The following is a 16984-nucleotide window of genomic DNA, read 5'->3' as shown; positions in this document are numbered from 1 at the left end:
CGTTTTATCTATCTTGCTTGTCCCCTGTATTCCCTTTTTCACGGATTCAATTGCCCGTCAATAAGGAACATGACCTGGATATTTTCATCTGTCTTCGGGAATTTACCTTGCTTGTTCGTGAATGGATGTCTCTCGCCTAGAATAAGATTTTTTTTGTGGTATTTCTATTGAGTATTTTAGTTTTTGCTGTATTGACATTTTAGTATTTTGCGCACCACAGTGGAGACTGAAAAGTTGTTTGTTGGCACAGAAAACAAAAAAATATTATTATTATTATTATTATTATATTATTATTATGTTGTCCCCACTGGCGCAGTTCTCAGTTTAGCCACTAGGGGATGGTTTTGATCTCCTTCCCACGAGCGTGTGGCGTTCTTGGCGTCTCACCGATAGTGTAGCGGGCCTTGAATCCTCGTCCAGCCGAGAAGCCGGAGGCCTTCATGCGGATCCTGATCCTGTTGCCCGCACTCGTCACGTTGGCCGGCAGCGAGGACCCGCAGTGGCGCAGCAGCTCCGGCTGAGCGTCTCGCACATCGTCGTACACCTGCGCAGCAGCAGCAGCAGCCTTGGAGCAGTAGGAAGACAAGGCCTGCGCAAGGCGTCATCGCCAGTGGATCCCCAACTCGCCCCACGACACGCCGAAGCTCGGCGGGAGACGCCGCAAAGCGGCAGACGCGTTCGTCTCGGTGTCGTCGCCAAGTCGTTTTCTTGGCTTACGATGCTCACGCAAGCTAGGGGGCGGTCCATAGGTCCACTAGCGATGACGTTTGAGGGGTGGAGCCGCAGGCCTCGTTTTCAATAGCCGGTGATAAATAAGGGCTTAGGGAAAGCTCCCCTTTCCACTTTAGCAGAGCGAACGGCTGAGTGGAGCTCGCATCTCCAGCGTTCTCTCTGCTAAAGTCGAAAGAGTTGAGAGGTTTGTAGCCACCAGTAGCGTACTACACCGGGGCAGCGAGTCAACGTACGGCCAGGTAGCTCTCGGAGCAGTTGACGCTTTGCGGCATGTCGAAGTCGAGCACTTGCAGGTTGATCACGTGGCCGGGGGCCACAGTGACCCTCCAGTTGCAGTCGTCCTGGGCGTCGTAGTTGGACGGGTAGCCCGGGGACATGAGCAGGGCCGACGTCGTGCTGAACACGCCTCCGCAGGCTGCATGCAGAGAAGGCGACTCGAGATGCGAGCTCATGCAATCGCCTGGTTTTAGACACTCTGTCAAGTGCAATACGTAGCGATAGCACTTGATGGGGATTTAATCAGCGGCATTTCGAAAAAAAGCCTCTGCCTCCACTAAATTCAGAATATGAAGTGCCAAAAAAAAAAAAAAAGAACGACAGGACAAAGAGAAAAGCTCCTAGACTGTTTTTTTTTTTTTTTTTTTTTTTTAATACGCCGTTCCAGCCCTGCTACGTAACCTCCGTTCCTAGGCAGTGGAGAGGCTGTGTATTCGAGCACTGCCTCCCCCCCCCCCCTCCCCCCCCCCCCTCTGCGCAGCGCAACGCCGTTGGTCGCGTGTGTTATGACGTGAGCAGCTGCTCTTCGTTGCCGACCCTCTTTGCCATTGCCTGGCTACGGTGCGACCAAGACCAAAACTAGTAAGCAATACCAGTCTAGGGTTCCCATATATAAAGGTCTCACTTTAAAAATTGGGTAGACCAACTTGAACACTTCTCCCAAGTTAATTGAAAGCCACTGCGTACGTCTCGTTAACAACGAATGGAACAACAAAATATTTGCGCGGCTAAAAACCTCGATCGCTGGTACATAAAAGAAAAATACGCGAGAAAGAGAGTAATAAATACTGCGGTGGAAGATGAAAATTGCAAATAGGTCAAGTTCAATAGATCGAGTTCACCAACCTGCTTGGGTATGACACCGCTGTCGTAGATGCACCGAAGGAACTCTAGTATTTTTGCACGTGTCACAACCTCGCTGGAGCTCTGCGCGTGTCGTGCACGAGACTTCTCGAGCACTGCCGCCTGCCTAACATGAGCTAAAATTATGGCTGATTCACGCATGCGCCGAACGCTTGGTGCGATCGGTCTATTTTTGTCGGGCTATGCACCCCGAAACGAATGAGTGGAGTTTTCAGCGGGATGGCTCGAAGGAATAAAGGAGACATTATGCCTCACAGTTCAGTGGTGTTTAACTTGCTGTCCGCAATACTGAAGACAATATTAAGAGTTCGGAGAAAACTTGAAGGCAAACGCTTAAAGGCCGATTCACACACTTGCATTGAGTCCGATTGAGTGCGAGGGTTGCTATGGTAACAGCTGCGTCGACACTAACAAAACCGGTTTTTACCCCGTTTTGTTGGAGCAGACGCACCTGTAACCTTAGCAACACGCGCAGTTGGTCAGACTCAACGCAAGTGTGTGAGTGGAAATAATTTTATTATTTCCACTCACACATTATAAATAATTAAGTGGATATTTTGGAGTGGAAATAATTTTCTCGTAGGATATAATTTTTTACGAACATTTCAAGGCTGCCTTTAAGAAAAAGGCTAATGCGCAGAATCTAGTCATAAACTACGATGACATTTAAATAGAAATGGGCGAATAGAAGGGTGTGTCTAAGATGCTTATGCTGTTCCCAATTCAATATACTGACTTAAGATGACATATAAGTATATTTCTTTCCAAGTCCAAACCACGCCACAAAAATGCCATATCCGGAATTAAATTGCTTACTGAGCCATTGATGCCCGTTCGTCTCCTCGGCTTGCATAAAGTTCAAGGCCTCGGAAGTGGAAGATGGCGGGAGCATATTTTTAACATTCGCTCGCTTCCTTAGGTAAACTGCATAAAGAGTCATTCTGTTTGCCGCAATACGAAATATTGAGACGTGTTGTGAAGTGATACAATGCGTCTTGCAACGTCCGACTTCCTAAGCGCAGCCACGGCTTACATCCACAGTAAAAGAAATCGAAATTTCACCGGTGTTCAGAACAAGCTTGACCGTGAATGCGTGTGTTGACGCATAAACTACGCTCAACTGAGAAAGGCAGCCGATGTTTCAGAGGAACGACCTTCTCACGGATTGTCCAAACAGTGCACAACAAATGCTTAAAAGAAAAAAAAAAAAGAAAAAGAAAGGCGCGCACGCTTTTCACTTAGAACGTGAACCTTGCGGCAAGCACGTACGTTTTTGTTGAGGACATCAACCACCTCGTTTCCTCCACCCTTCCTTTTCTTGTTTTCGGAGGAATATGGAGCCACAACAACAGCGGTCGCCTTGCCGACAGCCTGTAGAGCGTTTGATTGGCATTCCGTACCCACATGATGAGCACGCTCTAAACCCCTGTTCAACGATGAAAGCGTGCAATACATCTACACCCCCCCCCCCCCCTTCCTTCCCGGCCAAAAAAGAGAAAACGCTCTAGAACCAAAAAAGAAAAACAACATAATTTCCTAAAAAAAACATAGTGTGAACTGCTTCAAACATTTTTTTAATCCTTTGCATAAAACGTGTCCCGTTTTCGGACACATTTCTTCGTGTTTTTACAGCGGAGTTGTTAAGGGTTAGTTTACCTAGAATCGTGCCCGCCAGCAAACAAATGTCGACACAACACTCTAGACAGCTACCGCCATCTATGAGCAATGGCGGCAACCTTTCCAGCCTTTTCACTCTGGCTTGCCGACTTGCGGCCGGCCATTACTTCATTCCCACCTTAGGACAGCTCCGCTGGTCTTCCTTCTTCACCATGGAGTGGAAAGGCTGAATTTTTTTGTTTGCATAAAACGTGTCCCCTTTCGGACAGCCCCGCGGTAGTATTAAGGGCAATGTGCTGTGTTGTCGACCGCAAGTAAAATATTTAGCTGCTATCCGAGTGAGCAATGACTCCTGTACATACATCGGTAATATTTTTAGTAACGGATGCAGTAGGTACGAAAAAGGTTAGCAAAAGTGATTGACGGCCGGAACGGTAAAATCAAGGCACGCGGAGCCTTGATTTTAGGTCGACGAGAGTACACCGAGAGCGAGGATGGTTTTGGCCCTTCCCTCCTTTCTGTTTCGGGGGTTGCCTCAATAAATATTCATCGTTGGAGAAAAAAAAGATTGTTTTACTCAATCGATACTGTGAGTTTTGATATTTGCCAGTTCAGCTTCTTAAAAATAATTCCATTTTAATTATTGAAAGATTAATGCTACAAGGACTTTATTATCAAAAACCCTGCGTACCTCTAACATTCTCCTCATTGCAAATTTATGAGATGCGAAGTCGCCCTTAACGAATCTATGAGATGTGCATTAATACACCGAAATTTATTTCCTTAAAATCATACCATCGTAAAAAAAAAGAAAAAAAAAGGTTTACCCGATGCTTGATGAAACACTCTGCATACGTATTTGCTTTTGCAGTTTCTTGTTTTTCTTTTCAATATTATTTTTGCTTTTCTTGGTTTAATATAGCTACATTTTTCACTGCATAATGATTTAACGGAAGATTCAGAGTTCTAATAAATAAATCACCGTTAGTTTCGATGAGGTGCCAACGTGCTTTGTGTCGTCTACGTGCTCAGTAGTCAAGCAGAGATTAGGTGAGAAGGTCGCGGGACGTAGAGACCCCAATTCTTTAACAATCACGGCGCCCACCCTATTGAAAAACGTAATGCACTCCCACTACCAGTATAGTATAAACTTATGTGAAAGAAGCTATAATATATATATATATATATATATATATCAGTGTAGAACGCATAGGTAATTTTATGCTTGACCATGGCTGTCTACCATACTTTCCCTGTTAGATATCATATGAATGACATTGTTTTCTTCTACCTATCTTCATTCATATATTTATTAGGGATTTTTAAATTAATACCACGTGGTGCACAGCAACCGCCGATACACCGAACGTGATAATTCGTTTGCAAGATATGGGCGTACTTTATGAAGCACCTAAACTTGTAAAGTCTGCAAAATAAAATTGTTAAATTTTAAAAACAAAACTCTCCCATGGGTCTTGTTTATGATATAATGAATAGGCAGTATATTTTCCAGTGCATTTTTATAATAAATATCGTCGAACATTATTCGGTGTTTATTTTTTTTTATAATGCTGTAATTTGGCGACCTGTTTCGGGCGAACACAAATAAAAAACAATGACTACCGATGGAAGAACTCATGCAAGACAAAACTTTAAAGTCTAAGAAGGAAACGATTTGACAAAAACAGTCCGAGCTTAAGCAAACATTCCTCAGAATCGGTATTTTTATGTTCCAACCGATTTTATTTTTGGTATGAATAAATGTTGATTTTTTTTTAAATCTTTAACCGACGATGCATTTTTAAAATGTCGATAGGTCCTTTTTCAGGCTAAAGGCCGACGTACACACTTTCCACTGTTTCTCACTCCCCTCCTTTTCCATATCCTCTCCAGCCTTCAACTTGCCTTAACACTGCTCCTTTGGCGGTTTAGAAGATGGGGACGCTAACAGGATTATCTTTCCTGCAGAAAGCCGAGCTTGTACGTCGGGCTTTAGAAACGGAAAGTCTGCGGCCAAATTAGGACGAATGTATGTGCTGAAGTGCTCACCTCCGGAAGTGTCGAAGCGGTAGGTTGCGCGCAAGCCCTTGCCCTCAATGGAGCTGTCACTGCGGAAGTGGATGGTCAGCTCGTTGCCGTGTGACATCAGCTCGGTCGGGGTCGATGAGCTGGCGCAGATCTCCGAGATGACCGGCGACGTCAAGTCAGGACCGCCGTGCACCTGAGCCCGAAAGACACAGGGGCACAAGATGACGTCAGTGGCTACGTTATACGATACTCTTTATACGATCTCAGAGTGAGATACTCCAGTATCTCACTCTGAGATCACCCTCGAATATCTGGGACATCGGTCACTTGCGCCCTCTGTCGGCGGTGCTCAAAAAAATATCGCAAAAAAAAAATTATTTCAACCATAGATCAACATAATTGCCAATATTCCCCGGAAAAAAAATAATACAATATTAAATATTATTATTCAAACTTGGGAACTCACACTTCTTTATTCCTTTACCCAACATGTGGCCTTGATGGCATACCGAATTTTATAGTTAAGGGGTGTGTCGACATATTGGTTCCCATTCTACACCACATATTTTCTATGTCGCTGAAGCACTCTATCTTTCCGACCGCCTAGAAAAATGGCTTGGTAATCCCTCTTCCTAAATCAGGCACCTCAACGAATATCACAAACTATAGACCGATATCATTGCTTTCCGCATTTTCGAAGGTATTCGAAAAAATCATTCATAAGCATCTAACACACTGTTTTAAGCACTTAATACCTGAAATTCAACATGGCTTTTTGAGCGACAGGTCTGTTGAAACAAATCTTGCGTGTTTTTTAAATGATGTTGCCCCCAGAGTCTGTTCTCGAGAGCAAGTTGACGCAGTGTATTTTGATTGTAGCAAGGCATTTGATCGTGTAAACCACAAGTTACTGTTACACAAACTTTCTGTTTCTGGTCCTAGCGACGAGTACTGTTCTTGGTTTGAAAGTTATCTTTCTGCAACAGAAAACTGTGTCGGCTACGCAAATGTTAGGTCTTGTTTTTTTCCTGTGCCATCTGGTGTACTTAAGGGTTCCTATCTGGGACCTCTTCTTTTTAATATATTTGTCAAAGATCTCCAAGACATCATTCGCCATTCGAGCCTCTTGCAGTTCGCTGATGACCTCAAGATCTATAAAAATATTTCGTCATTAAATGATTGTGCTCTACTGCAGGAAGATATCAACGCCATCTGTCTATGGTGTAAAGATAACGGGCTTGATCATAACATTGGAAAAAACAAATGTAATATCTTTCACGCGTAAGACTAATCCAACTGACTTTCTGTACTACTTAGAAAATTCGTCGATTACTCGAGTTACTATTGTGAAAGATCTGGAAGTGATGCTAGACTCCAAACTCAACTTTAACTCGCACGCGACATACGTTGTGAGCTCTTGTTTTCGTCTTCTCGGCGCAATTTCAAGATTTAGTAAGTGTTTTTCAAGTGTTTGCCTTTTCTACGTACTTTACCGAAACATAGTTCTTCCAAAGCATGACTTCTGCACTGTGATTTGGAACGGCCTTAGTGCTACAGCTTCCAATATTGTGGAACGCGTACAGAAAAGATTTACCAAAACTTATCATTTTAGATCCCCATCACACGATCTATATGATTACAACGAAGTGCTTAGACAATTGCAAATCACTAACCTTGCATCAAGACGATGCTCGCGCGATATTTTATTCTTGTTTAAATGCATACATTCTAATCACGATATTAGCTCTCTGGTCACATCTATTAACTATCATATACCCGGTAGAAATGTTCGTTCTAGTCGCACTTTCCATGTCAATTACAGCGATTTCAAGTCACCCTCGGGCCGACTGCAAAACTACTTCAATCATCTGGAATCAGATGGCATTGACATTTTCAACCCTAACCAACCTCATTTTAGGAAGTGCGTGCTTCATGTATTGAAATAATGTTCATGCTTTGCAACTATTCAATTCCTGTGTTTTTCCTTTAGAGGTGTGTGAGGCGACCATATTTTTCTTGTTTGCGTTTATATGCTATCTGAAATGTTACTAACAAGTGCACCAATGTATAGGCTTTGGCCGTTTTGGGGCACTCAAAATAAGCAAACAAAACAAAAACAAAAACAAATAATCTTCTGAATTGGTTCTTCAGAACCACCTTTAGAAAATCTTGAATTTGCTCTTGAGATAAACTGTAAGGTGCCTGAGCTGATTGTTATTTTCGTCCGGAACGAAGTTGCTCGCTGTATCGAAGCAGGGCCCTGATGTCATGCAGCGGAGGAAGGGGGCATGGTGGCCGACTGGGCTAGCGCACACCTGCTCGGAGCACTTGGAGCGAAAGCTCCCGTTGCAAAACCCAGGGATTAATGATTCAATCTCCGCCTCTGCCCCCCGTTTCGATCTGAAGGAGCACTCGTACAGGCGTGCGATCGTGTATTACTATTGCGTGGTGCAGGTTAAAGAACCCAGTCTGGCGGTTGTACTGCACCGGCTAAACCGCTCATATACTGCTGAGAGACAAGTCGCCCATTGAAGCAGACTCATAGAGTTATTACAATGTACGCTAGAGGTTCAAGTGGCGCTAGTGTGCTGCTGCAAATTAAAGCAGACAGCAACCAGTCGGAAATTGACTTCCGGTAATGCATTTCTATGGGGAAAAGCGAGTGCATTTTCTTGCTGCGCTGGATTATAAGAGCAAATATCACGAATATTTCGTACGTACTGGCACATTGGAACATTTCTCAGTCACGCAAACATAATAAATGGTAAGTTACGGCGTTTCTATTTGAAATTCGTGTCATGAAAAATGGTGCTAAAACCGCTTCGTACATGCATTTATGTGCACTGTCGGACACTGTTAGCGCGAACACGGCATCGGCGCTTTCCACCATGGGGGATATACGTGTTAAACGAACGAAGGACATGTGGAAAACCAAGAGAGACGGCAATAACTACGCAGTAACACTGGATAAGTAACTCCTTGTGCATGCAGGCGATCAAAATAAATTGAAAGCTGCGTAATATAGTCCGATTTGCAATAAATGAGTACTGCTTTATTCTTTCTGCTCATGAATATGTGCAAAGATGCATGTTCTGGGTTCAAATCATCAACCGCACTCTCCAAATCTTTGCAAATAGGGAAGAGTCAGAGAACAGGCGCCCGATAAGAACTGCCCGACGTAGGAAATAATAAAAAGGCACACCTTTCGTAGTCCACGTACTTCATTTTTTACATTCGAATGTTTTTTAACCGATCGTAAAGATGCACGACGGAGTCATATTCATAGAGTGACAGGACGGGCATATTAGCAATATATAAGCGCCACCGCAATACTAGCGAACTTTGAACACGCTCTACATTCTCTTCGATCGTTAGTTTGTTTAGAATCGTCGCTCGTTTTTACATACCTGCCATGGAACATAGGTTTGGGCCTGAAAAATAGCGAAGCTTAACATCGTTCACTGGTAAAGAAAATGCTGTAAATAAAGCTATTACACTTTTACAAGATTAATAAATGTAAATACTGTCCGGTACAACCGAAATAATAAAAGTTATTCATGTTATTTTCCGGCGAAGAGACAAATTTCACGCACATTTTCCCATAGGAATGCACAGGAGCGCCACAAAAGTTGACTGGTTGCGGTCTGCTTCAATTTGCCTCCCGGAAGTCGCATAGACACTAGCGCCAGTTGAACCTCTAGCGTACATTATAATAACTCTTTCTGCAGACTAACTTCACGCTGTATAAGCATACACACATCCCAACTTTTTTGCAGCGGAGGAAACACTTGCGTCGAATCGACAATCCACGAATATTTATAAACTAACAGGGAGGTTGGGTCACTAGGAGTCGCCACATTTAATTGGAAAAGAACTGACGTCCTGGGGAACCTATCATGACAACGCAACTCTTTAACCAGCGAGTAATGAAAAAAGCCAATGTTACCGGAATCAACATGGGCTTTCACTGCCGGCGGCCTCGGATAGTCAAATATTATCTTTGCAGAATTTGCAAGCTCGGTTTCCACCGATATTTATAATGGGTGCCAGTGGGTTTTATTCTCTAAAAATCCACGCAAACGGATGTTTTTTCATGACCCTGACGACATCCGAAAACGGATGTCTTCAGGGCCAATAAAATATGACGCAACATTGGAAAGACGAAAATCAGTCCTTTTTCGGACAGATGGTCAGGCCGCAAGCATACATTTCGTCATATTAAAGCCGTCGCAGCCACTCCTTGCAAGGACTAGTATTCCCTGCACCCGGAACAACGTTGCTGGAGCGAGGAACGTACTGGTGCAATTGACTTCACAAGGTGCACAGCCCAGCTGAACTGGGAGGCAAAGTGAACTTAGCGCATCGCCAACTCTGCAGCAACTGCCGTTTTCAAAATGCGATTTTGAATATTTTTCTGTCGCTGAAGGTTCAGCCAAATAGAGGTATATAATTCGTTCGCCCTAAACACAGAACATAAAAAAAATATGTTAGTTTTTTTTTATGTGTGTTTTTTATTTGGAAATTTTATTTTTTCTACGCATTTTGCACTGTCACACTTTTCTTACAAAGTTATATTTCGGGCCGAGAAACACCTTTTCAAGAAGCAAATAGCGCGTGGCACGCCCCCTTTTTGAATGCGCTCCTTCGTTACCCAAAATAATTAAAAAAAAAAAACAACTAACACTTTATATAAAAGCATTTTCGGAATGAAAATTATCTTGCAATTATTCCAAAGTTTTTTTGTTCGTTTTTTAAACCAATACAATTCTAAGAGGTTGTGCACAGTGCTTCCACGTGTCTGCTTCCAAACACCTGTGTTTTTGAAAGACAAAATCGCATAAGTGGATGCTGTTGTTTCGTTTAAGGGTGGCAGCATCGCACGAACCAATATTTTGAAGTCCCGTAAATTTAAACCTAGTCGAACACCATCGAGGGGCTGAGGGTAGCCTACGTCACTCGAATATACTTGGCGGACCAAGTTACACGGCAAGTCACAAAAAGGCTCAGCAAGCAAGGCGCCAACCCGAAGAGCGAAGGCATGTCTCTAAGACTCTAACAATGGCTACTAAGCTGGCGGCTATTGAAGAAATGACTCTGAGGCTGTTGGCGCCAATAACAATTTGTTACTCACCTATCTTTTTTCTTTTAACTTAATTATCTCGAAACACTGTTTTCCAATATATAGGTACCATTATTTTCTTAATCCGCCAATATAGAGCGTCGCTTTTGTTCCTGCCACTTTCATAGGTGTTGAAAAGCACTGAACTAGAATGAAAAATATGAACCTAATAGATTTCCTGCTACACATTTTTTACTAAGTAAAAAAGCTAAAAGTTTAGTACTAAAAAAATGTATAGAAAATTCATTTTTCAGTTGGTTTTATCAATTCTAGTTCAGTGCGAAAAGCAAAATATTTCAAACAAAATATTATATACATATGACAAAAAGACTCACAATAATACAAAGAACTGCACCTCAACATCGCCTAAAATGCGTGGGTGAATAGTATTCAGTCTGTACTCTTAAGTTAATACTAGAAGCTCCGCCTTCAGCGCGAGCTCGCTGGCTTCCGCAGCCCATTGGTTGCGCGCGTCTGCGCGTTCAAAATTGTGTTGGCAAGGGAAGAAAGCTCGCGCTGAAGGTGGAGCTTCTAGTATCAGTTTAGAAGTGAACAGAGTATTGTCACTGACACTGCGCTGCATCATTTCTCGACGCAATGCAGTCAAACGGACCCAAACGCTCTTAAGCGCAACTTTCCGTAGGGGCTTTTACACTTTAAAAGACACTGCGTGCCGAGTACTGACCCGGACGTAATCGAAGGGGCATCCAGAGGCCGTCTCGATGTTCACGTCGACGAAGGCGAGGCGTACCCGCTGCCCTAGAGGCGCCTTGATGTGCCACAGGCACTCGGTGTTGCGCGGGTAGCCGTGCGGGTAGTTGGGCGTCTGCAGTGAGCCCCGGGGCTTGGTCAGCGTGCCGCCGCAGCCCTTCCAGGCGTACTCGATCCGGAAGCCCCGGAGCCGCTGGCTGCCGTCCGTCACGAAGTGCAGGTGCACCACGGGTTGCGAGGACACGATCGGTGGCGGAAGGGTGCTGGGCTCGCCGCAGAACCGCCCCAGATGCCGGGTCTGGCCGTCGGAGTCGGTCTCGTTCACCTGCGTGCGATTGGCCGCCCCTGAACCCTTTCTGCCCTCCTCCGCCGGGACTCGGTCCCTGAACCAGTCGTTGCAAAAAGTCGATTTCAACCAAACAACTGCAGACATCTTGATATTCACAAGTTATAGACGAGAATAGTACAATATGAATTAGTACAAATTATAACCTCAAGAAACAATTATATTAATTTCTAGGTCACTCTCCGTCGCCATCGCCAAGGTTCGGGGCCATTCATGTCTCAGCATGACTTCGTGAAAAAAAAAATCAGCCATACAGGAAAAATGTGTTATATTTATGCAAAAATAGGCATGAGACTAGTACGATATTAATTTATACTAATTAAAATCTTAGGAACCATATTGTTTTATTGCTGATCGACATTTTGTTTATATAGGGTGCTTCGACATTTTTTTAAAGAAAATTTCAATAAAACACGAAAAACAAACCAAAGCGGAGAGCAAGCCGTCTGCTTCTTGTGCATGAATTACCGTGACGTCAAAACAACAGCGAGCTCTGATTGGCTTTGATTGAAAGGATAGTGGGTAGACCTCAATGCTAGATTCCTTGAGGTCTCGCCACTCTTTTCTTTCAATCAGCCAACAATTAAGAGCTCGGCCTTCTGACATCATCGCAACCCCTGCAAGAAGCAGACGAACTTGCACTCCGCATAAGGATTGGGTAACATGACTTTGCTGGATTGCGAACCAGTTTGCCATACATTAGTCATCCTTGACTCCATCTTTCCTGCGAGTGGGCAGTTGCTACCTGGGCAAAGGATCTACCCATGTCTTTCTGGAAGAGCATTCAAACGCGTTCAGATAATGGCGCCCGTGACGATAATACCTCGTCTGCTACATGTTCCCCACTAAGAAAGCTAGAATCGCTGTTTTGCCAAAAGCACACGCTGAGACTACCTTGAAACCGGTAACAACTAAACGATGGACATTCTGAACTTGTAGGAACCGGATGGCCTCTAGAAGAGCCAGTTAATGCTCAAATATGAAGCGAATGAATCAACATATGTTGACAATCATTCTGGCAGGCCATGTTGTAGAAATAAATCTGAAAAGCCTTGCGCTGTAGCTGATCTTTATGTTGTCATCGATCGAACTTTTGGCAATTTGTTGTAAGAATCAATGGCAATGCGGTAGCGGCTTTGGTCAAATTTCGAGAAGTTTGTGCAGACGCAAAACCGCCGTGATTAAGATAAATTCCCCAACGTTACAAAAAAAACTTTAGTTTTGTTGTAGGAGGCTGATGCACCGTGCTGGATGCCCTAGTCAATCTCCAGCCACCAAACAAAATAAAGCGAGGTATTTTAACATTTTTTGGGCCCGTATGACCCTCAAGAAGCAGATTTAGCATAGGTTATCTGAACGTGTTTTATAATTACTGTGGGAGCATTTAATGAGATGCAACCCTTTGAAAACCCTGAAAGTTACCATTTTTGTTTGTGAAATGGCTGGCGTCTTGATTCGACAGCTTTCAGCAAGAGCGCCCTGTATCTTGCGGTCTCCTTGGCAATGTAACCTTTTTTGGTAAATGATTTCGCCCATTTTTTCTTGAGAAGCGCACGCACATTTTTAGGCTGAATATTGACAAAATACGCATTTTTGTATTTTATGATCAAATGCTTCAATCGATCAAAGGCTTCAAAGGCACGCCACGTCAAGCTTTATGATTCCCGAATTTCTTGTTGGGACATATTGGATGATGGCACTGTAAGTTTTTGGCTGAAGTGACGAGGAAGTCCTTGGTAGCTTCAAATATTGTCTAAGGCTAATTATGTGTGCAGGGGACAAGCGTATGTATCCACACAAATTATGAATCTTTCAGACACCAAAAATAATTACGTATTAATGATTTTAACTTGAAACATCTTCCACAAAATCTACAAATCCGATGGGACCACATTTTAAGCGGAAGTGCTTGGCCATCGCATATGTTGTGATGCCTGCTTATCCTTTTTGAGAAATGGCCGAGCGTTTCACGAATTTCACATCCTTATAAATTCGCCATTTGCGGTGTAAATTCAACAACTTAAGCAGAAATCGATTTGTCATCTCCACACTCTAAAAAAAGTTTGTGCGTCTACTTTCACGCACAACCCTTGGAGAGCCAATCACCGCAACTTACGGAGGCAGCTCAGCGAATGGCAATGCCGAAACATGTTTAGACCAAAAAACGTAGTCTGAGTTGTGACATTGAGCAATGCAAAGCGTCACGCTTGCATTGCTTAATGTCACAACTCAGACTGCGTTTTTTGGTCTAAGCATATATTTCGGCATTGTCATTCGCTGAGCTGCCTCCGTAAGTTGCGATGATTGGCTCCTCAAGTGTTGTGCGGGAAAGCAGACGCACAGGCTTTTTTTAGAGTGCAACTGCGTCTGGTTATTTAAGAACTTACGGACATTTATTAAAAGCATTGTTAAAGCAGTTTTACCAAATGAGATTTTTGTGTCACTGAGACATTAGTACCGAGCACTGGGTTCAACTGCGTTTACAAGACGCAAGGCGGCTGAGAAACCTCCCAATTCTGCGCCAGAGAGCAGCGCGACGACAATAAGACGCTCGGCAGTTTGCCGACGAGACAAACTGGATTCGAGTCTGAGTGCATAGGCGTCGCCGACATCACCGAGATATTTTGTATTGCTGCATCACACCAAGGCAGGCTCGGTGATACTGAAAAAGCCTTAGCTTTGCATATACCTATAAGAATATCCGGTGTAAAAGCAATGCTTTTTAATGGTAACCTCCAATCCCAAACTTTTGTACGTCCGTCCGTCCGTCTGTGGATCCTTCGTTTAAGTTAGCAGGGAAATTGACATCCCGAAACCTATAGACGAATTCAGTTTCTCAGCTAAATGTAGCGGGAAACTGAAGTGATGTTAATGCCACAGGATGTGTCAACTCAGTTCCCTTGGTAAATTTAGCGGGAACATTCACGTCTTGATGGCTAAACATCAATTCAGATTTCCCCCTACATTTAGCTGGAAATTGGCGTTACGTGAACTTTACATCTTTCGACTTCACGTAACCCAACGTCACTTGACGTATACAACCATTCAGTTTCCCCACCAAATTTAGCGGAAAATATACGTCACGTGACACACAAATTCGCTCCAAATCCCTGCAATGCATTCATGCATTATTGAACTTTCAAGTTAAAGGTCGCTCCCAAATTTTTTTTTCGTTTTGAAACTTAAAATTAAAATAAAAAAAATCTTAATTAAAAAACTGAAGTAGATGAGACTCACTATATTTAAATCGAAATTATTTGATTGAAATCAAAATAATTTAATTTAACTCACTATATCAATATATTAGTGTTTTTAATCGCTAGATACATTTTAAACAGGACAGATTGATTGATAAATACGTACGATCACAAAAAAATGCGGGAAAAAGTTACCGTAAATTTAAAGTCCAGTTCAATTAACAACATTTTATTAGATATAAACACTGCCATTGCAGTACAAAAGCAGCTTGATATTTTCAGGTTATTGGAAAAGCTTTATGAAGCTGTCTTTATATTTGGGTTTAGATTTGCTTGAAATAGGAGACTAATTTTATTGCGCTACTTTATTTCCAATTCTTATTTACTTGCAATTGCATGTTACGTAACTGACCAACTAAATTAGTGAAAGAAAGTTCAGCGTTCCGATTGTACAGAAGATCACTGTTTTGTGATCGTGTTCAATCTGATATAAACCTTTCTTGCTTCATGATTTCTTGATTTTCATGCAAAACAAATTCAGAAGAGAACATCAAATGAAAGACAAATGGTAAAAAATACCGTTGGATTATTTCTGACTGAAGAGGTTTGATTTCAATCATCATAGTAAAACCGGCCTGATTTAAATCAGGATTTAAATCATGATTTTATTCGTCTTGATGTTTGGTCCCCTTCCTGCTTGAAATAGAAAGGCTCACCAGAACAAGTGTTTTGGTGAAAAGGGGTCATTTAGGGCATTAACCCAAGGGGGTAACAGTAGGTTTCCGCCAATACTCCAATAAAATAAGTAATTAAAAAAAAAAAACTCGCAAATTTTATGTTTTCGCTAATAGTATCGCGTAGCGTACGTTTCGCAGTGCAACAATTACGAGCCCATGGTATTCGCGGTTCCGGCGTCGTACCAAGAGCTACACGATGAGGAGCAGACACCCGTTGCAGCGAAAATTGGAGAGATCAACGACCACACAATCGACGACCACAAGGCAATCATCTCGACTTAAGCAAAATATATCAGAGTAGAAAATTCACATTATAGACAAAATAAATGAAAAGCCTTCCCATCTGAAATAGCCAATGACTTGTTTTAAGATACTCAAAGAGAACAAATGGCCCAGATATGTTTCACATCTATCGAGAGCACATAAGCAGTAATGTTTTCATCTTTCATTATGACCATACTTTCATTTCATTCCATTAATTTTTCTCTCTGGGCACGAAGGCTTTCGTTCCTGTTCGTTCTGTTTTGTTTGTTGCTTGCTTTGTTCCTGTTTCTTTGTTTCCTTGAGTATATTCAAGGCGATAAATATGAAGTGTTTCCTTCCCCTGGTATCATGGTAAAATACAGCCTTTACACCCTCCGATGAAGTATTTTCCGCAAAAGGCCGCTAGGTGCTGTTCGAAGCTGTCAACTTATTCATATATTCAAAGGTCCAGTTTCAAGCATTGTCTTTTCGTATCAGGTTGTTAAGTGGTGAGAACACCTCGTGTGAACTTTTCGAAAACGTCAGTGTATTCATTACAGCGCCTGTAGCGTCGGAAATGCTCTGACATAAGGTGAAGCGAAGTGTGATTTATTTGGGTACTGTAATCGTAGTAAGCAGCCTTCACCCTTCGGGGTGCAGGCCTTACCTCGAGGTAGTCGTAGCTGCAGTTGGCCTCGTGCTCGATCTCCAGGGTGGAGAAGGCGAGCGAGATGTTGTGACCCGACAGCGCCTCGATGGTCCAGGTGCAGTTGGCGTTGCTCGGGTACGGCGCAGGGAAGTTGGGGCTCTCGATGACACCCCGCGGCTGGTGCCGGATGACGCTCGAGCACACTGCGGACCCCCGCGAGTCGCCATGGTTAGCGGACCCGGAGGCATAGAGTCATTTCCTCACGGTGTGAAACCATAGGGCGAATCCGGGGGCCCTGATTGACATTTTCTTCAAGCACATCACAAATGTGCACCCTCCGGCAACTAGAGACACGGCGCAGCGTCGGGTTCCTTTTGTGATCCACACGCTTCCCGTTGTTTACGTCGTAGAGAGAGGAGGCATAGGGGGAATGGATGCTGCTCGCGGCTTGGGAAAACAGCCGGC

The 16984-nt window shown here is 43.3% G+C and overlaps 1 protein-coding gene across 1 annotated transcript in view; it reads right to left on the bottom strand.

Annotated features, from left to right (window-relative positions):
• The window catches only part of LOC8033550 (cubilin), a 264814-nt gene that overhangs the window by 108129 nt on the left and 139701 nt on the right, over window positions 1-16984 (bottom strand). The window contains exons 29-33 of the mRNA XM_042291012.1: window positions 16538-16722; window positions 11322-11672; window positions 5539-5710; window positions 966-1147; window positions 388-544 (exon numbers count right to left, since the gene is read on the bottom strand). Coding sequence (XP_042146946.1) covers window positions 388-544; window positions 966-1147; window positions 5539-5710; window positions 11322-11672; window positions 16538-16722 — 1047 coding nt within the window. The remainder of the gene's footprint in view (window positions 1-387; window positions 545-965; window positions 1148-5538; window positions 5711-11321; window positions 11673-16537; window positions 16723-16984) is intronic.

This window comes from Ixodes scapularis, unplaced genomic scaffold, assembly GCF_016920785.2.
Source record: "Ixodes scapularis isolate PalLabHiFi unplaced genomic scaffold, ASM1692078v2 PGA_scaffold0__279_contigs__length_252992795, whole genome shotgun sequence".
NCBI lineage: Eukaryota > Metazoa > Arthropoda > Arachnida > Ixodida > Ixodidae > Ixodes > Ixodes scapularis.
This window is presented reverse-complemented; position numbering and strand designations above follow the sequence as displayed.